This window comes from Agelaius tricolor, unplaced genomic scaffold, assembly GCF_023055355.1.
Source record: "Agelaius tricolor isolate 1412-34295 unplaced genomic scaffold, bAgeTri1.0.p SCAF_135, whole genome shotgun sequence".
NCBI classification, from domain to species: Eukaryota; Metazoa; Chordata; class Aves; order Passeriformes; family Icteridae; genus Agelaius; species Agelaius tricolor.
This window is the reverse complement of record NW_027269395.1, coordinates 108,384-134,484: the sequence shown is the minus strand read 5'-3', so window position 1 is coordinate 134,484 and position 26,101 is coordinate 108,384. Positions and strand designations below refer to the sequence as shown.

Genomic DNA, 26,101 nt, shown 5'->3' with positions numbered 1-26,101 from the left:
AGTGTGGAAAGTGAAAACGCAGAGGCACACCAGGTATCGGTTGCTCAGGCTTACGCGCTGCAGAGGGATCTCTCGGTGCCCGGCAGAAGGAGAGACGCGGAAGGATACGTGCAAGGTGCTGCAGTTTTCGCCTGCTGTGGTGCCGTGTATAGACGCAGTGGCAGCAGAAGTGGCGTGACAGGGCACAGGGATGCTGGCTGTGGCCGGACAGCGGCACGCAGCGGCTCGGAACCGGGACCGGGCTGTACCAAAGCTGCGGCGAAAGCAGTGGGGGGTGGCGGCGGGGCCGTGGAGAGAGAACTGCGCATGCGTGCGGCTGATCCCGGAAGCAGCGCTGTGGTTCGATGAATCAGCGCGGAGTGATATCACTGGTGCTGGGGTTGTAGCAACTGCGCATGCGTGGGTTCCGTCACTACTGCAGCGCGGGCAGTCATCATGGCGGCGGGCGGGCCGGGGGGTGCGGGAGGCGGCGGAGCTGCGGGAACGGGGCCGCGGCTGCGGCCGTGGAAGGAAATGTCGGGACGCCCATGGTTGCAGGAGGCGGCGGAGCCACGCCATCCAGCAGCTCAGAAGCGGGAGGGTGCGGTGGGGAAGGCGCAGCTCAGCCCGCCATGCAGCGGTGGTGGCAGGAGAGGGGAAGCGACCACGGGCGGCGCTGACGGGAGGCTGGGCTGGAGCGCCGCGGCGCCAGCATGGGGTGCCTTGGGTGGCTGGGGCGCCCCGGTAAGACAGTCATTAAAACACCCTAAAAATTATTTTTAAAGCCCTGAAAAAGCCCTAAAGGTATCCTAAACATTTCCAGAGAATTCCTAAAAAACTCCTACAAAAAAAACCCTAAAATATCCCTAAAAATCCCTGAAAAATCACCTGAAAGACCCTAAAAAACTGTTTACCCCCTACCTGTAACACTGTGGCCTCCAAACATCATCTCTACCTATTAATCGGGGTAACTGCAAGACCCTCAAACACCACCACAATCACCAGCTTGAGCTGGTCTGGACAGCACCAAATAAAATAAAATAAAAAGCTTTATAAATAGAAAAATTGAAAATAAAATTTAAATTAAAAAAAAGCTTTAAAAATAGGAAAATTTTAAAAAATTAAATAAAATAGAAAATTTAAAAATAAAAGGCTTTAAAAATAGAAAAATTAAAACTAAAAATTAAATAACAATGAAATTAAAACAATAAAAGAAATGCTTTAAAAATAGAAAAATCAAAACTAAAAATTAAATAAAAAATAAAATTAAAAAAATAAAATAAATGCTTTAAAAATAAAAAAATAAAAACAAAAATTAAATAAAAATAAAAAAAGGTTTAAAAATAGAAAGATCAAAAATAAAAAATAAATTAAAAAAAATAAATGCTTTAAAAATAAAAAAATCAGAACTAAAAATGAAATAAAAAATAAAATTAAAAAATAAAATAAATGCTTTAAAAATAAAAATTTAAAAATAAAAATTAAATAAAATATAAAATTAAAAATAAAATAAAAAGGTTTAAAAATAGAAAAATCAAAAATAAAAATTAAATAAAAAGTAAAAAATGAAATAAATGCTTTAAAAAAAATCAAAACTAAAAATTGAGTAAAAAAGAAAAAAATAAAATAAATGCTTTAAAAATAGATAAAGCAAAAATAAAAATGAAATAAAAAATAAAATAAATAGTTTATACATAAAAAATGAAAACTAAAAATTAAAAAAAATAAAATTAAAAAAATAAAATAAATACTTTAAAAAAAAAAATTAAAACAAAAAATTAAATAAAAAATATAATTAGAAAATAAATTAAATGATTTAAAAAAAGATAAATCAAAAGTAAAAATTAAATAAAAAATAAAAAATAAAATAAATGCTTTTAAAAATAAAAAAATCAAAACTAAAAATTAAGATAAAAATAAAAAAAATAAAATAAATGCTTTAAAAATAGGAAAATTAAAACTAAAAATTAAATAAAAATGAAATTAAAACAATAAAATAAATGCTTTGTAAATAGAAAATTCAAAAATTTAAAAAAATATAAAAATAAAATAAATGCTTTAAAAATAAAAAATTAAAACTAAAAATTAAATTTAAAATAAAAAAGGCTTTAAAAAAAGAAATATCCAAAATAAAAATTAAATAAAAAATAAAAAATAAAACAAATGCTTTAAAAATAAAAAAATCAAAACCAAACATGAAATAAAAAATAAAATTAAAAAAATAAAATAAATGCTTTAAAAATAAAAAATTAAAAATAAACATTAAATAAAATATAAAATTAAAAAATAAAATAAAAAGCTTTAAAAATAGAAAAAATAAAAAATAAAAATTAAATAAAAAGTAAAAAATTAAATAAATTATTTAAAAAAATCAAAACTAAAAATTGAATAAAAAATAAAAAAATAAAATAAATGCTTTAAAAATAGATAAAGCAAAAAGAAAAATGAAATAAAAAATAAAATTAAAAAATAAAATAAATAGTTTATAAATAAAAAATGAAAACTAAAAATTAAGAAAAATAAAATTAAAAAAATAAAATAAATGCTTTAAAAATAGAAAAATTAAAACTAAAAATTAAATAAAAATTAGAATTAAAAAAATTAAAAAATGCTTTAAAAAAAAAAAATCAAAAATAAAAAAAATACAAATAAAATTAAAAAATAAAATAAATGCTTTAAAAATAGAAAAATTAAAACTAAAAATTAAAAATAAATTTTAAAAAGCTTTAAAAAAGAAAGATCAAAAATAAAAATTAAATAAAAAATAAAAAATAAACCAAATGCTTTAAAAATAAAACAATCAAAACTAAAAATTAAATAAAAAATAAAACTAAAAAATAAAATAAACGCTTTAAAAATAAAAAAATTAAAACAAAAAATTAAATAAAAAATAAAATAAAAAAAAAATAAAAAGCTTTAAAAAAAGATAAATCAAAAATAAAAATTAAATAAAAAATTAAAAAATCAAAACTAAAAATTATGATAAAAATAAAAAAAAGTAAAATAAATGCTTTAAAAATAAAAAAATCAAAACTAAAAATTAAAATAAAAATAAAAATAAAAAATAAAATAAATGCTTTAAAAATAGAAAAATTAAAACTAAAAATTAGATAAAAATAAAATTAAAACAATAAAATAAAAAGCTTTAAATATAGAAAAATTAAAGCTAAAAGTAAAAGAAAAAAAAAGCTTTAACAATAGAAAAATTAAAAATAAAAATTAAATAAAAATAATTTTTAAAAAAATTAATTAAAAATTAAAAAAAATCAAAATAAAATCCGTAAAGTGCTGTAAAGTACGGTAAAAGTTCCATAAAAGGTAGTGTTGTAAAGCGTGACCGTCGTAAAAGGTGCATGCTTTACGACAGTCGCGTTTTACGGCACCTTTTACGACAGTTTTACGACAGTCGCACTTTACGGCAGCTTTTACGACAGTCGCGCTTTACGGCACCTTTTACGACAGTCGCGCTTTACGGCACCTTTTACGACAGTTTTACGACAGTCTCACTTTACGGCACCTTTTGCGACAGTCGCGCTTTACGGCACCTTTTACGACAGTCGCGCTTTACGGCAGCTTTTACGACAGTTTTGCGACAGTCGCGCTTTACGGCACCTTTTACGACAGTCGCGCTTTACGGCAGCTTTTACGACAATCGCGCTTTACGGCACCTTTTACGACAGTTTTACGACGGTCGCACTTTACGGCACCTTTTACGACAGTCGCGCTTTACGGCACCTTTTACGACAGTTTTGCGACAGTCGCGCTTTACGGCACCTCTTACGACAGTCGCGCTTTACGGCACCTTTTACGACAGTTTTACGACGGTCGCACTTTACGGCACCTTTTCACGACAGTCGTGCTTTACGGCACCTTTTACGACAGTTTTGCGACAGTCGCACTTTACGGCAGCTTTTACGACAGTCGCGCTTTACGGCACCTTTTACGACAGTTTTACGACAGTCGCGCTTTACGGCACCTTTTACGACAGTCGCGCTTTACGGCACCTTTTACGACAGTCGCGCTTTACGGCACCTTTTACGACAGTTTTGCGACAGTCGCGCTTTACGGCACCTTTTACGACAGTCGCGCTTTACGGCACCTTTTACGACAGTTTTACGACGGTCGCACTTTACGGCACCTTTTACGACAGTCGTGCTTTACGGCACCTTTTACGACAGTTTTGCGACAGTCGCGCTTTACGGCACCTTTTACGACAGTCGCGCTTTACGGCACCTTTTACGACAGTTTTGCGACAGTCGCGCTTTACGGCACCTTTTACGACAGTCGCGCTTTACGGCACCTTTTACGACAGTTTTACGACGGTCGCGCTTTACGGCACCTTTTACGACAGTCGTGCTTTACGGCACCTTTTACGACAGTTTTGCGACAGTCGCGCTTTACGGCACCTTTTACGACAGTCGCGCTTTACGGCACCTTTTGCGACAGTCTCACTTTACGGCACCTTTTACGACAATCGCGCTTTACGGCACCTTTTACGACAGTTTTACGACGGTCGCGCTTTACGGCACCTTTTACGACAGTCGTGCTTTACGGCAGCTTTTACGACAGTTTTGCGACAGTCGCACTTTACGGCACCTTTTACGACAGTCGCGCTTTACGGCACCTTTTACGACAGTCGCGCTTTACGGCACCTTTTACGACAGTTTTACGACGGTCGCGCTTTACGGCACCTTTTACGACAGTCGTGCTTTACGGCACCCTTTACGACAGTTTTGCGACAGTCGCGCTTTACGGCACCTTTTACGACAGTCGCGCTTTACGGCACCTTTTACGACAGTTTTACGACAGTCGCGCTTTACGGCACTACCTTTTGAGGAACTTTTACTGTATTTTAAAGCACTTTATGGGTTTTTTTTTTGTTTTTCATGTATTTTTAATTAATTTCATTTTGTTAATTTTGTTTCTTATTTCTTTTTTTTATTTTTCTATTTTAAAAGCTTTCTATTTTATTTTTTTTAATTTTATTTTTTATTTATTATTTTTAATTTTTCGTTTTTTAAAGCATTTATTTTTTTAATTTTGTTTTTTATTTGATTTTTGTTTTTAATTTTTCGATTTTGAAAGCCTTTTTATGTTTTTAAATTTATTTTTATTCCTAATTTTTCTATTTTTAAAGCATTTTTTATTTTATTAATTGTATTATTATTTAATTTTTATTTTTAATTTTTCTATTTTTAAAGCATTTATTGCTTTTTTTTTATTTTACTATTCCTAAAGCTTTTTTTAATTTTTTTTAATTTTTCTATTTCTAAACCTTATTATTTTTTTAATTTTTATTTTTATTTTTAATTTTTCTATTTTTAAAGTATTCATTTTATTTTATTTTTTAATTTTTGTTTTTAACTTTTCTGTTTTTAAATTATTTAATTTTTTTAATTTTGTTTTTTATTTAATTGTTATTTTTAATGGTTTTATTTTTAAAGCATTTATTATATTTTTTATTTTTCATTTATTTTTATTTTAAATTTTACTATTTTTAAAGCTTTTTATTTTATTTTTTTAATTCTTTAATTTGTTTTTATTTTTAAGTTTTCTTTTTTTAAAACTTTTTATTTTATATTTTTAATTTTTTCTTTAATTTTTTTATTTAATTTTTCTTTTTTTTAAGCATTTATTTTATGTGTTAATTTTAAATATTTATTTAATTTTTAATTTTTCTATTTTTAAAGCTTTTTATTTTTTTAATCCTATTATTATTTAATTTTTGTATTTAATTTTTCTATTTTCAAAGCAATTATTTTTTCAATTTTTTTATTTTTTTTATTTTTCTATTTTTCAAGCATTTATTTTATTTTTTAATTTTACTTTTTATATTTTTAATTTTTAATTTTTCTATTTTTAATGCTTTTTATTTTATTAATTTTTTATTTAATTTTTCTATTTAATTTTTCTATTTTTAAATCATTTATTTGATTTTTAAAATTTTTTATTTAATTTTTACTCTTTCTATATTTAAAGCTTTTTAAAATTTTTTTATTTGTTTTTATTTTTAATTTTTCTATTTTTAAAGCCTTTTTTAATTTTATTTTTTTTTTTTTTTAATTTTTCTATTTTTAAAGCATTTATTTTATTTTTTTTATTTAATTTTTTTTTAACTTTTCTATTTTTAAAGCATTTATTTTATTTTTTTTAATTTTGTTTTTTTATTTAATTTTTTTTTTAATTTTTCTATTTTTATAGCTTTTTTTTTTATTTTATTTGGTGCTGCCCAGACCATTTTAAGCTGGTTATTGTGGTGGTGTTTGAGGATCTTGCACTACGGCACTACCTTTTATGGAACTTTTACGGCACTTTACAGTTTCTATTTTGTTTTTCATTTATTTTAAATTAATATTGTTATTTTAATTTTATTTATTTTTAATTTTTCAATTTTTAAAGCACTTTATTTTATTCTATTTGGTGCTGCCCAAACCTGCTGTAGTGCATTTTAATACTTTGTAATACTTTGAAGTAATTTTTTTTTTGTATCCCCATATTTTTCCCAAATGGTTTATCCCAAATTGTACCCCCGCCTTTTACCTGTGTTATCCCTCTCCCAGGATGAGATCATCCCCAAACCCCCACCCGGGCTCTCTGTCAATCACTCAGCCTCCCATCCCCTCCATCCAGAAGTTTCGGTCCAAGTGTCGAGTGATTAGCCAGAGGCCAGGGGTCAGCCCCCCAAGCCTTGCCCCATACGCTGTCCTGTATGTCTATCCCCCAGCATCCATCCCTTAGGGTCACTTAATGGTTGGTAGGATGTTATCTACTTTTGGTTTCCACCTCCCTTTAAATGTAACCTTGGCACATCTCCCGGGGGGCTCTCGGCAGGAGGCCCCTGAGGTGCAGGAGCTCCTTTGGGACTCCTAATAAAACCTTGGAATAACCCCTGCTAAGAGTCGGCCCTTTATCTTCTACCGCTGTGTCTGGTGTCTCTTGTGCTGCAAAGGCGACCAGCCCAGGTGCCCTCAGTACCCTTGGGGCACAGAGAGTGTCTCCCCCCAGCCCAGGTGCCCTCAGTACCCTCGGGGCACAGAGGGTGTCTCCCCGCTGTCGGCCGTGTTGGGGCTGCCCCCCCCCAGTGTCTGCCGACTCAGGACCGGCCAAGGGTTATTGAGAGGCTCGCACAAACCCGCTCAGCCACTGATTGTGGTGGTGTTTGAGGGTCCCCAGGACAAGGAAGGAGACGAGAATCTTGACTCCACCTTTCAGAAGGCTGAAATATTATTTTATGATCTCTATTATATTAAAAGAAAATCAGATATTAGAACTATACTAAAAGAGCAAGGAGACATCAGAAAGCTGGAAAGGAATGAATAATAAAAACCTGGGACTGCTCACAGCCCCAACACCGCTGGACCATGATTGGTCATCAAGTAGAAACAATGCACAGGAGACCAATCCAAGATGCCCCTGTTGCTAAACCATCTCCAGCCCACACTCCACAGCCAGCAGATTGTTATTGGTTCCATTTCTGTTCTGAGGCTTCTCAGGAGAAAAATCCCAGCAAAAGATTTTCATCAAACACGTCAGTGCCAGGTGATGGCACAGGCAGCATCGGCTGGCCGAGGTCACTGTGTCATCCCTGCCAGCCCAGGTGTCACAGCAAGGAGGAGAGAGTTCACCCTGTGCTCAGCCTGCAATACAGAGCAATACAACACACATATTAACACAAGATGATAACCTTTTTCTATTTTCATTACATGTGGATTTATTGTTACAGGAAACCCAAAACAACAAAAGCACACAAAAAACAGCACTCATCTACCATTAACACCCCCTTCACGTTACACACAAACTCACCATCCCTCTCATCACAATGCTAAATTACACCCCAGCAATCATTGGTCCTCAGGAACGTGGTCCCAGGAGCCTCCAAAAAATCCTCCTGCCTGACGAGAACCCCGGTCCCTGGATGGTCCACACCCAAACTTTGGCGATGAACGTCGCCTCGCAGACCGACCGGGACCCGGGAAAAAAACACCCAGCTGGGGACGGGGGGGGGAACCCAGCTGGGGATTTTTTACTCTAAATTTACAAATGAGTTGAAAAACCTGAAAAGCAAAAGTCACACACACAAGGTTAAATCCAGTCAGCATGCGCTCACACACGCAGAGACGAGCAGACGCAGACAGACACAGTCACGTGCTCTCACACACGCAGAGACGAGCAGACGCAGACAGACACAGTCACGTGCTCTCACACACGCTCACGCACTCCTCCCATTTAAACGTTCCCTGCGGCTCTTACTCGAGACGCTGAAGAACGCGCTTCCACGCTTCTTCTGGCTGCTGCTCCTCGACGTCAAATGGTAGATTATGGGGAAATCGGCAGCCTCGGGGACCTGTGAGACGACAGGAAGCGGTCAACGAGTGGCTGACAGCTAGGACTTGTCCCCACTCTGGACCAGTAAGTTTTCTACCCAAAATCCCATAAAAGACAGAGGAACAGTAAAGTTTTTATAACTGTTCTACCTAACTGTGACTACGTGCCAGGGCAGGGCAGCTCCGACCATAAGCAGTACAACATAAGTACACACAATATAAGCCGACGCATACAGTGCAAGTGTACATGGAGTGTAAGTACATACAATATATGCCAGCATAGGTACACACAATATAAGTACATACAGTATAAGCCAACATAGGTACATGCAGTGTAAGTACATACAGTATAAGCCAGGACTTTAAACAGCTCTCTGGAAGATACTAATTCTTGAGTCCTATACTCTTTGAGAAGATGGAACCTATAGAACTACTGCAGTCACGTGAGGAGGGTGTAAGATGCTTCCTCCAGAAGTCCAAGAGAATGGCATGGAAAAAAAGGCACTACCAAAGCTGGTAGTGAGAAGGAAGATGGATGAGAACATCTTGTCCCTTTGAGACACTCCTGTCTCAGAGTAAAAATGTACAGGTGCCGGAATAAGGGATATCCGGAAAGGAACGTGAGTAGAACGCGGGCAATGTGGCACGGAATAGTGCCGATAAAGCATCAAGACGTGACAAAGGCCTGTGACACGGAAGACAATGGACACAGACTACATAACACAGACACGGGCGACATAACACAGACACAGACGACATGACACAGACACAGATGACATGACACAGACACAGATGACATGACACAGAGACGAGTGGCAACTGCCTGGCACTGTCCCCTTAGGGACCTGAGATTCCTAGCACAAGATGAGCCAGAGGCTGATGATGCCAAAGGAGAGAAAGCCCTATGACAAGAGCACGTGATGATGAAACGTAACTCGTTAAAAGAAGTTAGTGCTGAAGCAGTTAAGAGGATGCTCGAGAGGCTCAGCGAGCCTAGAGAAGGAAGCCGACTGCCGGGTGACCGTGGCCGTAGCTCCGGACCTGAAGGCGAGCTCCTCGGGGCAAAGGTCCGTGACGACGTCGAGTCGAGGGAGGCGGACGATGCAAAGTACATGAAAATGTGGAGATGGGTCGGAACTGCCCTGCCCAGCAAAGGCTCTGGCGAGGCTGAGGGGAAACCCTCTCCCTTTACTTCCAGAGAGCCCACCCCGCTACAGACCTGTCCCCTAAGCTGACATCTGATTGCCTCCTGTGAGAGTAAAGGTTTTTCCCCTTCTCCCAGCCACTGGCCCCGACACTTAGCTTTTGGAAGAGGAGCGGACAAAATCCATCCTCGGTCGCACGTGGACATTGAGATGCTCTCCGTGGGGGCTTCGGTGCTGCCGTTTCCAAGCTTTGGCTACGAGCCTCCTCAGGGTACCTGAGACAAAACAGAAAACCTGACTATCGCCCTCAAAACCAGTAATCCCCGGGACTCCTCCGCACCACTGCCCCGGCTCACCTCAAATCTTGATTTCACTCCAGAGGGTGCCTGGAAAATACCTGCAAAAAGAAAAGGTACACGCTTAGCATGCTGCTGTGTAATGCTCACCTATGGGTCAGCCTGCCTAAACTCTGACTCACCTGCCCTCCTCTGTTCCTTGGCGTGCCTAGGGCAGTGACAGCACCTGCAATGAAACAAAGCGGAAAAGCATGCTGAGATACTGTGAAAACACAACCTCCCAAATCTGACAAGGATGCCACACTGATACCTTAAGCTTGTACACACCTGGAATGGGCATGCTCGACCAGAATAGATGGCAAGTGGACCACCTAAAAAAAAAAAAACAAGAGGAGATGCTTAGAGCGCCACCAGAAACTGAGACCTCAGCAATAACAACTGCTTCTGTACGCTACTCAATGCTCACCTTGCCCACTCGGCCTTGACTGCTGCTCTCGGCCTTGACCTCCTAAAAAGAGAGACAAAGAACACTGCTGTAATGGCCACCATTTATGCTTCCTCTGCAGAGAAAAACGGTGACTCACCTGCTCGGGGTAATCCCCTCACCTGGGATGGGGGGCTCTGCCCTGGATTTTATCCTTCTGCATCTGAAAGAAAGTTAGGACGAAAGTCAAAGGGCTGCAGGATAATTTAAAAGCTCCAGATATCTTGTGTGAATCTACAAATCCCACCCAGAGTCCAACTACACCCCACATTACAAACTTCAAGTCCCCGGGACTTCTCCTACTACGCCAGCCTAGGCAGCAGGGCAGAGCAGCTCCGGCACAAATGCGTGTGCAGACACCCGTGACACAGGACAGACAGGACGTGACAGACAACGGGGACACAACACGGACAGAAATCTCCTGGCAAGGAAAATGGCTGCGAGGACTGAGAGAATGCAAAAGGGGATGACCAAGGGGAGACCAATGGTGAGCTGATCAGGCTCAGAGAAACCTGGAGGAAGAAGATGCTAACCAAATGATTTATTCCAAGAACTGCAAAGATGGATGCCCGAGAATCCTACGGCCAGAAGCCTCTACCTGCCCTCACGTTCTTTCAAGTCCTAGTCCGCCATAATGGATCCTGGCGGGGCAGAGCTGCCCATACAGCTCAGAACAAGACCTGAAAAGACACCTGACCGGATGCTTCTAAAGAGACAAGAGAGTCTGATGCCTGTCTGAGATCCCAAGTGGAAAGTTCTATGGCCTGGGTGCCAGGCCGAGGAATGCAGAGAGCACAGGTGCTAACAATGATGCCAGGGTTTCTGACAGGCCCCTCATAGGGCTAAGATAAAAGACATGACATATCCAAACAACACATAATACACAGTAGACAAGTGACACGATACACACCGGGACTGCTCTGCCCTGCGCACCTCAGCACTGTGATCCAAAGTCAGGCTTTGCTTTTATGGGGCGTAAGGGGCCGCTTCATGGACACCTCCATCTGCAAAGGGGACTCAAAAACCCCTCCCAGTAATTCCCAAACCAGTACCCTGCTTTCACCCCCTCTGTGGGTCATGGCCCTCTACTTATCTCTCGCACAGCTGGGGATGCCGGTCTCGGGTGCAAAGAAAGGCCACCTCGTCAGCTGGGGAGCTCCTGCTGGCACGGGGCTGGTGTCTCTCAGACAGCTGTATTAAAGAAAACCAAACATCAGTGCCCGATCTTGGCAGCCCATCGGCCAAAACCCCACAAGTCTGCTACTCACCCTGCTCCTAAGAACGCTCGGCTGCTCGGGCCGCACGCTTGGGGCACGCTCAGAGACCGAGGCCGTCGTCACGGGGGGTGCCTGGGTTAAGAGGAGATGAGGTGATTTGGCATGGCTGAAACCTGAGGGGACCCTCTCTCCTCCTCCCTACTTCCCCGACTCACCGCAACTCCCGGGCAGTTGCCCAAGGCCACCCGGAGGGCACCTTTAAATAGAAAAGTTCAGGGCTTCCTCACCAGGTCCTGTAATGCATCCACAGGACTCACACGTGCAGGGAACCCGGTGCATCCGCCGGCTGGTGACGGGGGCTTGGCAGGCTCCGAGTGGATTGCCTAAAGCGTACAAACGAGAATGGAAGCTTAGAGCAGCACCAGAAACTGAGACCTCAGCAATAACAACTACTTCTCTCCACTGCTCACCTTGACTGCTGGTATCCAGATTTACTTCCTAAAAAGAACGACAAAGAACAGAGCTGTAACAGTCACCGCATACACTTCTGCTGCAGAGACAAATGGTACCTCACCTGCTCGGGGGAAACCACTCACCCGGGATGGGGCCCTCTGGCACATATTTAATCCATCTGAATCTGAAAAAAAAGTTAGGACAAGAGTCAAACTGTTGCAGGATAACTTAAGAGCTCCAGATCTCCTGTGTGCATCTACAAATCCCACCCAGAGTCCAACTACACCCCACATTACAAACTTCAAGTCCCCGGGACTTCTCCTACTACGCCAGCCTAGGCAGCAGGGCAGAGCAGCTCCGGCACAAATGTGTGTGCAGACACCCGTGACACAGGACAGACAGGACGTGACAGACAACGGGGACACAACACGGACAGAAATCTCCTGGCAAGGAAAATGGCTGCGAGGACTGAGAGAATGCAAAAGGGGATGACCAAGGGGAGACCGATGGTGAGCTGATCAGGCTCAGAGAAACCTGGAGGAAGAAGATGCTAACCAAATGATTTATACAAGAACTGCAAAGATGGATGCCCGAGAATCCTACGGCCAGAAGCCTCTACCTGCCCTCACGTTCTTACAAGTCCTAGTCCGCCATAATGGATCCTGGCGGGGCAGAGCTGCCCATACAGCTCAGAACAAGACCTGAAAAGACACCTGACCGGATGCTTCTAAAGAGACAAGAGAGTCTGATGCCTGTCTGAGATCCCAAGTGGAAAGTTCTATGGCCTGGGTGCCAGGCCGAGGAATGCAGAGAGCACAGGTGCTAACAATGATGCCAGGGTTTCTGACAGGCCCCTCATAGGGCTAAGATAAAAGACATGACATATCCAAACAACACATAATACACAGTAGACAAGTGACACGATACACACCGGGACTGCTCTGCCCTGCGCACCTCAGCACTGTGATCCAAAGTCAGGCTTTGCTTTTATGGGGCGTAAGGGGCCGCTTCATGGACACCTCCATCTGCAAAGGGGACTCAAAAACCCCTCCCAGTAATTCCCAAACCAGCACCCTGCTTTCACCCCCTCTGTGGGTCGTAGCCCTCTACTTATCTCTCGCACAGCTGGGGACGCCGGTCTCGGGTGCAAAGAAAGGCCACCTCGTCAGCCGGGAAGGTCCTGCTGGCACCGGGCTGGTGTCTCTCAGACAGCTGTATTAAAGAAAACCAAACATCAGTGCCCGATCTTGGCAGCCCATCGGCCAAAACCCCACAAGTCTGCTACTCACCCTGCTCCTAAGAACGCTCGGCTGCTCGGGCCGCACGCTTGGGGCACGCTCAGAGACCGAGGCCGTCGTCACGGGGGGTGCCTGGGTTAAGAGGAGATGAGGTGATTTGGCATGGCTGAAACCTGAGGGGACCCTCGCTCCTCCTCCCTACTTCCCCGACTCACCGCAACTCCCGGGCAGCTGCCCAAGGCCACCCGGATGGCACCTTTAAATAGAAAAGTTCAGGGCTTCCTCACCAGGTCCTGTAATGCATCCACAGGACTCACACGTGCAGGGAACCCGGTGCATCTGCCGGCTGGTGACGGGGGCTTGGCAGGCTCCGAGTGGATTGCCTAAAGCGTACAAACGAGAATGGAAGCTTAGAGCAGCACCAGAAACTGAGACCGGAGCAATAACAACTACTTCTCTCCACTGCTCACCTTGACTGCTGGTATCCAGATTTACTTCCTAAAAAGAACGACAAAGAACAGAGCTGTAACAGAGTCACCGCATACACTTCTGCTGCAGAGACAAATGGTACCTCACCTGCTCGGGGGAAACCACTCACCCGGGATGGGGCCCTCTGGCACATATTTAATCCATCTGAATCTGAAAAAAAAGTTAGGACAAGAGTCAAACTGTTGCAGGATAACTTAAGAGCTCCAGATCTCCTGTGTGCATCTACAAATCCCACCTAGAGTCCAACTACACCCCACATTACAAACTTCAAGTCCCCGGGACTTCTCCTACTACGCCAGCCTAGGCAGCAGGGCAGAGCAGCTCCGGCACAAATGCGTGTGCAGACACCCGTGACACAGGACAGGACGTGACAGACAACGGGGACACAACACGGACAGAAATCTCCTGGCAAGGAAAATGGCTGCGAGGACTGAGAGAATGCAAAAGGGGATGACCAAGGGGAGACCAATGGTGAGCTGATCAGGCTCAGAGAAACCTGGAGGAAGAAGATGCTAACCAAATGATTTATTCCAAGAACTGCAAAGATGGATGCCCGAGAATCCTACGGCCAGAAGCCTCTACCTGCCCTCACGTTCTTTCAAGTCCTAGTCCGCCATAATGGATCCTGGCGGGGCAGAGCTGCCCATACAGCTCAGAACAAGACCTGAAAAGACACCTGACCGGATGCTTCTAAAGAGACAAGAGAGTCTGATGCCTGTCTGAGATCCCAAGTGGAAAGTTCTATGGCCTGGGTGCCAGGCCGAGGAATGCAGAGAGCACAGGTGCTAACAATGATGCCAGGGTTTCTGACAGGCCCCTCATAGGGCTAAGATAAAAGACATGACATATCCAAACAACACATAATACACAGTAGACAAGTGACACGATACACACCGGGACTGCTCTGCCCTGCGCACCTCAGCACTGTGATCCAAAGTCAGGCTTTGCTTTTATGGGGCGTAAGGGGCCGCTTCATGGACACCTCCATCTGCAAAGGGGACTCAAAAACCCCTCCCAGTAATTCCCAAACCAGCACCCTGCTTTCACCCCCTCTGTGGGTCGTAGCCCTCTACTTATCTCTCGCACAGCTGGGGATGCCGGTCTCGGGTGCAAAGAAAGGCCACCTCGTCAGCTGGGGAGCTCCTGCTGGCACGGGGCTGGTGTCTCTCAGACAGCTGTATTAAAGAAAACCAAACATCAGTGCCCGATCTTGGCAGCCCATCGGCCAAAACCCCACAAGTCTGCTACTCACCCTGCTCCTAAGAACGCTCGGCTGCTCGGGCCGCACGCTTCGGGCACGCTCAGAGACCGAGGCCGTCGTCACGGGGGGTGCCTGGGTTAAGAGGAGATGAGGTGATTTGGCATGGCTGAAACCTGAGGGGACCCTCGCTCCTCCTCCCTACTTCCCCGACTCACCGCAACTCCCGGGCAGCTGCCCAAGGCCACCCGGAGGGCACCTTTAAATAGAAAAGTTCAGGGCTTCCTCACCAGGTCCTGTAATGCATCCACAGGACTCACACGTGCAGGGAACCCGGTGCATCCGCCGGCTGGTGACGGGGGCTTGGCAGGCTCCGAGTGGATTGCCTAAAGCGTACAAACGAGAATGGAAGCTTAGAGCAGCACCAGAAACTGAGACCGGAGCAATAACAACTACTTCTCTCCACTGCTCACCTTGACTGCTGGTATCCAGATTTACTTCCTAAAAAGAACGACAAAGAACAGAGCTGTAACAGAGTCACCGCATACACTTCTGCTGCAGAGACAAATGGTACCTCACCTGCTCGGGGGAAACCACTCACCCGGGATGGGGCCCTCTGGCACATATTTAATCCATCTGAATCTGAAAAAAAAGTTAGGACAAGAGTCAAACTGTTGCAGGATAACTTAAGAGCTCCAGATCTCCTGTGTGCATCTACAAATCCCACCTAGAGTCCAACTACACCCCACATTACAAACTTCAAGTCCCCGGGACTTCTCCTACTACGCCAGCCTAGGCAGCAGGGCAGAGCAGCTCCGGCACAAATGCGTGTGCAGACACCCGTGACACAGGACAGGACGTGACAGACAACGGGGACACAACACGGACAGAAATCTCCTGGCAAGGAAAATGGCTGCGAGGACTGAGAGAATGCAAAAGGGGATGACCAAGGGGAGACCGATGGTGAGCTGATCAGGCTCAGAGAAACCTGGAGGAAGAAGATGCTAACCAAATGATTTATTCCAAGAACTGCAAAGATGGATGCCCGAGAATCCTACGGCCAGAAGCCTCTACCTGCCCTCACGTTCTTACAAGTCCTAGTCCGCCATAATGGATCCTGGCGGGGCAGAGCTGCCCATACAGCTCAGAACAAGACCTGAAAAGACACCTGACCGGATGCTTCTAAAGAGACAAGAGAGTCTGATGCCTGTCTGAGATCCCAAGTGGAAAGTTCTATGGCCTGGGTGCCAGGCCGAGGAATGCAGAGAGCACAGGTGCTAACAATGATGCCAGGGTTTCTGACAGGCCCCTCATAGGGCTAAGATAAAAGACATGACATATCCAAACAACACATAATACACAGTAGACAAGTGACACGATACACACCGGGACTGCTCTGCCCTGCGCACCTCAGCACTGTGATCCAAAGTCAGGCTTTGCTTTTATGGGGCGTAAGGGGCCGCTTCATGGACACCTCCATCTGCAAAGGGGACTCAAAAACCCCTCCCAGTAATTCCCAAACCAGCACCCTGCTTTCACCCCCTCTGTGGGTCGTAGCCCTCTACTTATCTCTCGCACAGCTGGGGATGCCGGTCTCGGGTGCAAAGAAAGGCCACCTCGTCAGCTGGGGAGCTCCTGCTGGCACGGGGCTGGTGTCTCTCAGACAGCTGTATTAAAGAAAACCAAACATCAGTGCCCGATCTTGGCAGCCCATCGGCCAAAACCCCACAAGTCTGCTACTCACCCTGCTCCTAAGAACGCTCGGCTGCTCGGGCCGCACGCTTGGGGCACGCTCAGAGACCGAGGCCGTCGTCACGGGGGGTGCCTGGGTTAAGAGGAGATGAGGTGATTTGGCATGGCTGAAACCTGAGGGGACCCTCGCTCCTCCTCCCTACTTCCCCGACTCACCGCAACTCCCGGGCAGCTGCCCAAGGCCACCCGGATGGCACCTTTAAATAGAAGGGTTCAGGGCTTCCTCACCAGGTCCTGTAATGCATCCACAGGACTCACACGTGCAGGGAACCCGGTGCATCCGCCGGCTGGTGACGGGGGCTTGGCAGGCTCCGAGTGGATTGCCTAAAGCGTACAAACGAGAATGGAAGCTTAGAGCAGCACCAGAAACTGAGACCGGAGCAATAACAACTACTTCTCTCCACTGCTCACCTTGACTGCTGGTATCCAGATTTACTTCCTAAAAAGAACGACAAAGAACAGAGCTGTAACAGAGTCACCGCATACACTTCTGCTGCAGAGACAAATGGTACCTCACCTGCTCGGGGGAAACCACTCACCCGGGATGGGGCCCTCTGGCACATATTTAATCCATCTGAATCTGAAAAAAAAGTTAGGACAAGAGTCAAACTGTTGCAGGATAACTTAAGAGCTCCAGATCTCCTGTGTGCATCTACAAATCCCACCTAGAGTCCAACTACACCCCACATTACAAACTTCAAGTCCCCGGGACTTCTCCTACTACGCCAGCCTAGGCAGCAGGGCAGAGCAGCTCCGGCACAAATGCGTGTGCAGACACCCGTGACACAGGACAGGACGTGACAGACAACGGGGACACAACACGGACAGAAATCTCCTGGCAAGGAAAATGGCTGCGAGGACTGAGAGAATGCAAAAGGGGATGACCAAGGGGAGACCAATGGTGAGCTGATCAGGCTCAGAGAAACCTGGAGGAAGAAGATGCTAACCAAATGATTTATTCCAAGAACTGCAAAGATGGATGCCCGAGAATCCTACGGCCAGAAGCCTCTACCTGCCCTCACGTTCTTTCAAGTCCTAGTCCGCCATAATGGATCCTGGCGGGGCAGAGCTGCCCATACAGCTCAGAACAAGACCTGAAAAGACACCTGACCGGATGCTTCTAAAGAGACAAGAGAGTCTGATGCCTGTCTGAGATCCCAAGTGGAAAGTTCTATGGCCTGGGTGCCAGGCCGAGGAATGCAGAGAGCACAGGTGCTAACAATGATGCCAGGGTTTCTGACAGGCCCCTCATAGGGCTAAGATAAAAGACATGACATATCCAAACAACACATAATACACAGTAGACAAGTGACACGATACACACCGGGACTGCTCTGCCCTGCGCACCTCAGCACTGTGATCCAAAGTCAGGCTTTGCTTTTATGGGGCGTAAGGGGCCGCTTCATGGACACCTCCATCTGCAAAGGGGACTCAAAAACCCCTCCCAGTAATTCCCAAACCAGCACCCTGCTTTCACCCCCTCTGTGGGTCGTAGCCCTCTACTTATCTCTCGCACAGCTGGGGATGCCGGTCTCGGGTGCAAAGAAAGGCCACCTCGTCAGCTGGGGAGCTCCTGCTGGCACGGGGCTGGTGTCTCTCAGACAGCTGTATTAAAGAAAACCAAACATCAGTGCCCGATCTTGGCAGCCCATCGGCCAAAACCCCACAAGTCTGCTACTCACCCTGCTCCTAAGAACGCTCGGCTGCTCGGGCCGCACGCTTCGGGCACGCTCAGAGACCGAGGCCGTCGTCACGGGGGGTGCCTGGGTTAAGAGGAGATGAGGTGATTTGGCATGGCTGAAACCTGAGGGGACCCTCGCTCCTCCTCCCTACTTCCCCGACTCACCGCAACTCCCGGGCAGCTGCCCAAGGCCACCCGGATGGCACCTTTAAATAGAAGGGTTCAGGGCTTCCTCACCAGGTCCTGTAATGCATCCACAGGACTCACACGTGCAGGGAACCCGGTGCATCCGCCGGCTGGTGACGGGGGCTTGGCAGGCTCCGAGTGGATTGCCTAAAGCGTACAAACGAGAATGGAAGCTTAGAGCAGCACCAGAAACTGAGACCGGAGCAATAACAACTACTTCTCTCCACTGCTCACCTTGACTGCTGGTATCCAGATTTACTTCCTAAAAAGAACGACAAAGAACAGAGCTGTAACAGAGTCACCGCATACACTTCTGCTGCAGAGACAAAGGGCGCCTCACCTGCTCGGGGGAAACCACTCACCCGGGATGGGGCCCTCTGGCACATATTTAATCCATCTGAATCTGAAAAAAAAAGTTAGGACAAGAGTCAAACTGTTGCAGGATAACTTAAGAGCTCCAGATCTCCTGTGTGCATCTACAAATCCCACCTAGAGTCCAACAACATCCCACATTACAAACTTCAAGTCCCCGGGACTTCTCCTACTACGCCAGCCTAGGCAGCAGGGCAGAGCAGCTCCGGCACAAATGCGTGTGCAGACACCCGTGACACAGGACAGGACGTGACAGACAACGGGGACACAACACGGACAGAAATCTCCTGGCAAGGAAAATGGCTGCGAGGACTGAGAGAATGCAAAAGGGGATGACCAAGGGGAGACTGATGGTGGGCTGATGAGGCTCAGAGAAACCTGGAGGAAGAAGATGCTAACCAAATGATTTATTCCAAGAACTGCAAAGATGGATGCCCGAGAATCCTACGGCCAGAAGCCTCTACCTGCCCTCACGTTCTTTCAAGTCCTAGTCCGCCATAATGGATCCTGGCGGGGCAGAGCTGCCCATACAGCTCAGAACAAGACCTGAAAAGACACCTGACCGGATGCTTCGAAAAAGAGTTGCCATTCTGATATCTGTCTGAGCTGCCGAGTTAAAAGTTCCATGGCATCGGTGCCAGGGCAAGGAACGCTGAGAGTACAGATGCTAAGACTGGTGCCAAGGTTTCTGACAGGCCCCTCAAAGGGCTACGATGAAAGACATGAGATATCCAAACACACATAATACACAAAAGACAAGTGACACAATACACACCGGGACTGCTCTGCCCTGCTCACCTCAGTTCTGTCATCAAAAGTGACACATTCCTTTTATGGGGCCTAAGGGGCCGCTTCATGGATGCCCCCATCTCCAAAGGGGACTCAAAAACCCCTCCCGGTGGGTCCCTACCCTGCGCCCCGCTTTCATCCCCTCTCTGGGTTGTACCCCTCTACTTATCTCTCAGACATCTGGGGATGCAGGTCTGTGTCATGTACAATGGAGGCAGCCTCCACAGCTGGGAAGTTCCTGCTGGCACATTCCTGCTGGCACTGTTGTTCAACAACTCCCTGTTGTTTCTTAGTCAGCTACATGAAAGAAATGCAAATATCAATGCATGATCTCTGCAGCACACTGGCCAAAACCCAACAATTCTGCCACTCACCGTTTTCCCAAGAATGCCTGGCTCCTGGGGCCGCACCCCGAGGCTGATGCCGTTGTCACGGGGTAAGCCTGGGGTAAGAGGAGACGAGGTGATGTGGCATTGCTGAAACCTGAGCGGACCCTTGCTCCTCCTCCCTACTTCCCCTACTCACCGTGACTCCTCAGCCATTGCCAAAGGATACCCTGGTGACACCTTTAAACAGAAAAGGCAGAGGCTTCATCGACCAGTCCCGTGATTCTTCCGCAGGGCTCGGGAGAGCGGCGCACCCGGTGTGTCGGCCGGTTGGTGACTGGGGCTCTGCGTACTCCGAGTGGATTGCCTAAAGCGCAGAAACAGGAACAGATGCTCAGAGCTGCACTGGAAAGTGAGACTGGAGCAATAACAACTCCTTCTGGACGCTACTCAATGCTCACCTTGCCCACCTCATCTTGACTGTTGATATCCAGCTTTACCTCCTAAAAAGAAAAAGAACAGAGCTGTAACAGAGTCACACTTGACACTCCCCCTGCAGAGACAAACGGTGCCTGACCTGCTCAGGGGAACCTCCTCACTCGGGATGGGTGGATGGATTTCGCCCTGGATTTTATCCTTCTGCGTCTGAAAGAAAGCGAGGACAAAAGTCAAAGGGCTGTGGCATAACTTCACAGCTCCAAACATCTCCTGTCTATCTAGGAATATCATCTAGAGTCTGGCAACACCCCACAAACTGCAAGTCCCTGGGACTTGTCCTGTTGCAGCAGGCTATGCGGCAGGGCAGGGCAGAGCAGCTCCGGCACAAACATGTGCGGACACCCGTGACACGGAACGTGACAAACAGGGGGACGACAAACACAACACATCATGCTTGTGGTGAGGGTCTCGAGGGGAAAAGGCAAAAGGGACCCCAAAGACACACTAGGTAACACGGTACGCCGGACAACACGACGTGGACCGGAACTGTTCTGCGCTGCCCGCCTGAAAGCTGCCGTCACAAGTAGAGCCTCTCCCTTTAGCTGTCCTAAGAGGCCCCTTGGAGAAGATTGCCTTTCCCTCTGCTAATTTTTAAATCTGTCCCAGGAACTCCCAACCCGCTGCTCTCCCATTGTCCCATCTCCAGGCCATGGCCCTGACTTATCTTTTGGATGATCGGTGATGTGGATCCACGTTGCACCTGAAATGAGTCTGCCTCGGAGGGCCCCGTGATCGCCTGTTAGCCTCTCGGTCAGCTACAATAAAGAAAAACAAAACCAAAGTATGAGTACAGAGTTATGTGGGCCAAATCCCAGCAAGTCGGCTACTTGCCCTCTCCTGAGTGTGCCTGGCTCCTTCAGGCTCCAGCTTCATCCTGATTCCAAGGCTGTGGCCATTATTATGAGTAGCACCTGGATTAGAGAAAGGTAAAGTGAAATGGCATTCCTGTGACTGCAGTGGACGCCCTTGTGTGCTGTAAGACGTGTGAATGCCTCTGCTCGGCTTCTAAAAGGCCTTGGGTGGGGGGCTCAAATAAACACCCTTTCTCACCCTGCTGCCTTCAAAACCACCCCCCCAACAATAACTCCTAACTGGATACCTGCTCAGCCTCCCTCTCCTAGTCACAATCCTCAACTCACCTGAAGCCTCAATCTCAAACATCATCTTGGACACTGGGCAGATCCCTCTTGTGACACGATGAATCTGCTGAAAAAAGTGTTGCAGTTGACACAACCTGGAGTCACTGGAAGCTGCAATCCTCCAAAAAAAAAAATGCAAAATAAAATAAGAACAAAAACAGAAATTAAAAACGTGCTTTACCACCCCTAAACACAAAACCCAAAATTGTGAACTTAAATACTCCCTGTATTCTAGGCTGTTTTCTTCACAGTATCTTCAAAGCCTCTGTTGCTTTAGATGCCCAGAAACACCTGCTGAAAACAAGCTGAAATAAGCTGAAAAAGCCTCTTACCTGAAATGAGAGGAGAGCTCTGATCCCAACACATCCCAGGGGGGGAATGAAGGCCCTGAGCAAAGGCTGGGGTTAATATACCCCTGATGGTGCCCGCCTCTCGTTCCCATGGCACCCAGGAAAAGGGAGGGGGCGAATCCCACCGGGTATGAAAGCCCTCAGAGTAGTTGCAGCTGTTTGGCTCCTCTGACTCAAGTTCAAGGGGTGCAAAGGGCTTGTTATAGAAGAAAACTCTTCAGAAAAATAACAGCGCTTTCTTTTTTGCAACAACTACTTGGAGCAGAAGAACAGAAAACTGGTAAGATGTAAAGCTTTGTGTTTAGGAGCATTGCTAGATAAATTGGGTACTTTGCTGTTAACTTATATAATTATTCCTTGATGATTAGTAAGTCGTACATCATGTGTGGCTAAGTAGGGTGGAGAAGAATACTAATGATGTACATAGTCTAAGTCTCCTTGAGACTCCTAATTAGGCCTATTGACATTATAAACCAAAATAAGAAAAAAAACTCTTTTGGGCAGCGTAAGGGTTAAGTACATGCTAGGCTCCCCCTTCTCAGAGATAGCTGATCCAAAGGCACAGAAAGAAGTGCCCAGAAATGAATATTTAAATACTTAAAATGCTGAAAAAGACAGAGCTTCCTTCAAGTGAACCTGTAAAAATGAGAAACTGGGGTAATTATCTTCACTGAAACTGATAAAATGGCAAATAAACCAATTCTGCTCTTTAATTTATTCTCCAAAAATATTGTGAAAATAAGGGTTCTCCTCAATTTAAATCCCTCCAGCAAAGAAAAAAAGATAAATTTTTCCCTCAATCAAAACCCTTAACAAGGAGGGACAGCTGGGGAAGGTTTGCAGGAGGCACTTAAGACTCACAAAGCAGTCTGACTTTGCAGTGGTGGCAGCTTGGGTCTGGGAGACATCCGGCACAATGACCAATTTTCAGCATGCAGCCGGCCGCTCTGGGCCACGGGCCCCTGAACACCAGTGCTGGCCCTTTTCCCTGGCAAACAAAACTAACTACCCCAGTTTCCTGATGGTAGATTGCAGGAGACACTTGGCACTGTCAAAGCAGCCCGAGTTGGTACTGGTGTCAGCTTGGGTCGGGGAAGCATCCTGTGTATTGCAGAATTTCAGGAGGCAGCCATCCACTCCAAGCCACAGGCCCCCGAACAGCAACACCGGCCCTTTTCCTTTTGGCCCCCCAGCCCTCAGGCTCTGTCACCCTCAAGCCCCCCCCCCCCCCCCCCCCCACTATGCCCCTCAAGGCCCCTCTTAAGTGCCCCTCAGCTCTTTGTGTCACCCTTACCCTCTCCTTTGCTCCTCAGCCCCCAGCTTCTTGGTGTCACCTTCCAACTGCCCCTGCCACCCTCAGCATGTCTGCGTGTCACCCCCTGTCCCCTCTCCCTGCTCCTCCCTCAGCTCCCAGCCTCTGCCACCCTCAAGCCTTGGGGTAACTGTCTGGATCTGCTGGAAGGGTTCTGGTGCTGTCCCACCATGAGTGTTACACCTGTACCTTAACCCTACCTGGTACCCAGTGTCCTGGTACCCAGACCCCTAACCCTTAAAGTGCTGAAAAACTCAGAGCTTCCTTCAAGTGAACCCCTTAACACGAGGAAATGGCGCGGTTTTTCCTTGGAGCTTTGTTCCGTGCCCAGGTGCGACCGAGCACGTTCCAACCATCCTTCCTTGAGAGATCCCCCTGGGAACCACCCCCCCACAGCAGCTCTGGTGTGCCCAGGTAACCCCCACCGACAGGCCCCAGCAGCAACCGGCGCCTCCGCACCGGTCAGATGGCGGGTTAGGCACGGCTTGGGGCGCGGGGGAAACGGCAGTGTTATTTCCGAGGAGAAGCGGCAGTTTTATTCCCGAGGAGAGGCGCGATCACCAGAGCGGGCAGCCGCCATGTCCCCCCCCCCCCCTTGCTGCCGTGACACTGCCGTAAAGGGCCGAGCCAAGCCCGCCGCGCCGGCCGCGCCGCCGTAAAGCGCGGCGGAAGATGGCGGCGGTGACGGTGTGGGAGCCGCGGGCCGGGCCGGGCCCCGCCGGGCCGCACCGGGAATGGACGGCGGAGCCCGTCAGCACCGGCGTGAGTGCGGCGGGGGGACACTCCTGGAGGGCTGCGGAGTCGCCTTGGGGACGTTATGGGCCAGGAGAAGCGTCGTGGGGCGGAGGGGGCGCGCTGCGGGGCAGAGGGTCTCCGGTGTGCGGCTGCGGGGGTAATTGGGGCTGGGGGAGCAGAGCGCCCTGAGGAGTGGGGGAAGGGGAATGTGGGAGCAGAGGGAACTCCCTAGAGAGGGGGGCACGGGGTGGTTCCTCTGCGGAGGATGGAGGGTGGTTCCTCTGGGAATTGGGGGTGGGGGAGCAGAGCTCCCTGAGGAGTGTGGAAAGGAGAATCTGGGTCAGAGGGACCCCCCTGGAGAGGGGGGGGCACAGGGGGGTTCGTCTGGAGAGGGGAGAACTGCTGTGGGGCCGGGAGTTCTTTGGGATGACGATTTCTGTGGGGCACGGGTTGGTTTCTGTGCGGCAGGGCTGGATCTGCTGTGGGGCAGGGGGTTTCTCTGGGGCTGGGGGTCTCAGCGCAGCCCCTTCCTTCCCCTCCCCTCTCCCCAGACCACCATCATGGCCGTGGAGTTCGATGGAGGTGTCGTGATAGGGGCCGACTCCAGAACCACCACCGGGTGAGCGCTGTGACGTAATCAGTGGCGTCACGAGGGCCTGGGACCGCGTCATGGGGCTATCGCTCTTGTCAGGGTGTCACTGTGATGCCACCTTGGGTGGCTCTCCTGGGCCTGTCGCTGTGGTGCCACCTACAGCAGCTGGGTGGCTCTCCTGATGACACCACCCCCCGTGTCCCCAGGGCCTACATCGCCAACCGTGTGACAGACAAACTGACGCCCGTCCACGACCGCATCTTCTGCTGCCGCTCGGGCTCGGCGGCCGACACGCAGGCAGTGGCCGATGCCGTGGCCTACCAGCTGGCCTTCCACAGGTACCCCCGCGGGTCCCGGGGCACGGGGCAGGGCCGGGGGGCCCGGGGGAGGCGGCCCCAGCCCCACGCCCGGCCCTGCCCCGCAGCGTGGAGCTGGAGGAGCCACCGCGGGTGCGCACGGCTGCGCGCCTCTTCCAGCAGAGCTGCTACCGCTACCGTGAGGAGCTGAGTGCCGGCATCATTGTGGCAGGCTGGGACCCGCGCCGGGGGGGACAGGTGGGCTGCCTTTGCTGTGTGTTCCTTTTCTGCCCCAGTATGTCCCCTTTTCTGCCCTGCAGTATTCCCCTTTCTGCCCTGGAATGTCGTTTTTTTCCACCCTGTAGGGCCCCCTTCTGCCCCATAACCCCATGTTTTCCCTACAGCTCCCCCTCCTTTCTGCCCCACAGCCCCTTCCTTTGCCCCACAGCACCTTAGAGCCCCCCCTGTGCCCCCCAGGTGTACGTGGTGCCCATGGGGGGGCTCCTCCTGCGCCAGCCCTTCGCTGTGGGGGGCTCAGGCAGCTCCTACATCTATGGATTCCTGGATGCTACGTTCCAGCCTGGCATGAGCCGCTCCCAGTGCCAGGAATTCGTCGCCCGCGGTGGGTTTTGGGGCATTTTGGGGAATTTTGATATGGGGAAGGGTCCTGAGAGGGGGCCTGGGGTCCTGGAAGGGCATTTGGGGGCACAGAGGAGTTTGGCTGGCATTAAGGCATTTGGGCTTGTCCTGGGAGGGAATTTTGGGGACATGGAGGGTTTGGGGGACCCTGAAAGAAGATTTGGCTGGCACTGAGGGGTTTGGGCTTGTCCTGGGAGAGGATTTCGGGGACATGGAGGGTTTGGGGGACCCTGGAAGGGGATTTTGGGGCAGTGCTGAGGGGATTTTGGGGATATGGGGGGTTTGGGGGACCCTGGAAGGGGATTTGGGGGCAGGGGTGGTTTGGGGGGTGCTGACCTGTGCTCCCCCAGCCCTGGCCCTGGCGATGGTGAGGGATGGCTCCAGCGGGGGTGTCATCAGGCTGGCAGCCATCACGGAGGAGGGGGTGGAACGGACAGTCCTGGCTGGATCAGACCTGCCCTGGGGTGATGGTGGCCCCGCTGTGTGAGGGTGAGCCCGCCCCAGGACCCCCCAGTTTGGTGTGGGGACACAATAAACAGCTCTGCTGGATGTTGCTGGGGTGTGCCTTTGGGGTCCCCTGCTGTCAGCCTGTTCCTGGCAGAGAAAAATCA

The 26,101-nt window shown here is 47.6% G+C and overlaps 1 protein-coding gene and 2 long non-coding RNA genes across 13 annotated transcripts; 1 reads left to right on the top strand and 2 right to left on the bottom strand.

Annotated features, from left to right (window-relative positions):
- Positions 1-12,478: 12,478 nt before the first annotated feature.
- LOC139586728 (uncharacterized) lies at positions 12,479-19,895 on the bottom strand. Of its 10 annotated transcripts, none has more exons than XR_011677935.1 (14): positions 18,805-19,895; positions 18,677-18,704; positions 18,258-18,589; positions 17,093-18,180; positions 16,987-17,014; positions 16,568-16,899; positions 15,403-16,490; positions 15,297-15,324; positions 14,878-15,209; positions 13,713-14,800; positions 13,607-13,634; positions 13,352-13,519; positions 13,188-13,268; positions 12,479-13,110 (listed from the first exon to the last, which is right to left on the bottom strand). It is a non-coding gene; the product is annotated as an uncharacterized lncRNA (long non-coding RNA). The 10 variants fall into 10 exon arrangements; XR_011677938.1 differs by having other exon boundaries at positions 13,188-13,519; positions 14,878-14,958; positions 15,042-15,209; XR_011677937.1 differs by having other exon boundaries at positions 13,188-13,519; positions 16,568-16,648; positions 16,732-16,899.
- A 90-nt stretch (positions 19,896-19,985) lies between these two features.
- Positions 19,986-21,937, bottom strand: LOC139586732 (uncharacterized). Its single transcript, XR_011677941.1, has 5 exons — positions 21,567-21,937; positions 20,507-21,338; positions 20,391-20,432; positions 20,129-20,296; positions 19,986-20,045 (listed from the first exon to the last, which is right to left on the bottom strand). It is a non-coding gene; the product is annotated as an uncharacterized lncRNA (long non-coding RNA).
- A 1,894-nt stretch (positions 21,938-23,831) lies between these two features.
- PSMB6 (proteasome 20S subunit beta 6) lies at positions 23,832-26,101 on the top strand. Of its 2 annotated transcripts, none has more exons than XM_071420298.1 (6): positions 23,832-23,990; positions 24,515-24,582; positions 24,762-24,893; positions 24,980-25,109; positions 25,329-25,473; positions 25,841-26,101. In XM_071420298.1, the coding sequence occupies exons 1-6, from the start codon at positions 23,901-23,903 to the stop codon at positions 25,975-25,977; spliced, it is 702 nt and encodes a 233-aa protein (XP_071276399.1). In that variant the 5' UTR covers positions 23,832-23,900; the 3' UTR covers positions 25,978-26,101. The 2 variants fall into 2 exon arrangements, with proteins under 2 accessions (XP_071276399.1, XP_071276398.1); XM_071420297.1 differs by having other exon boundaries at positions 25,217-25,473.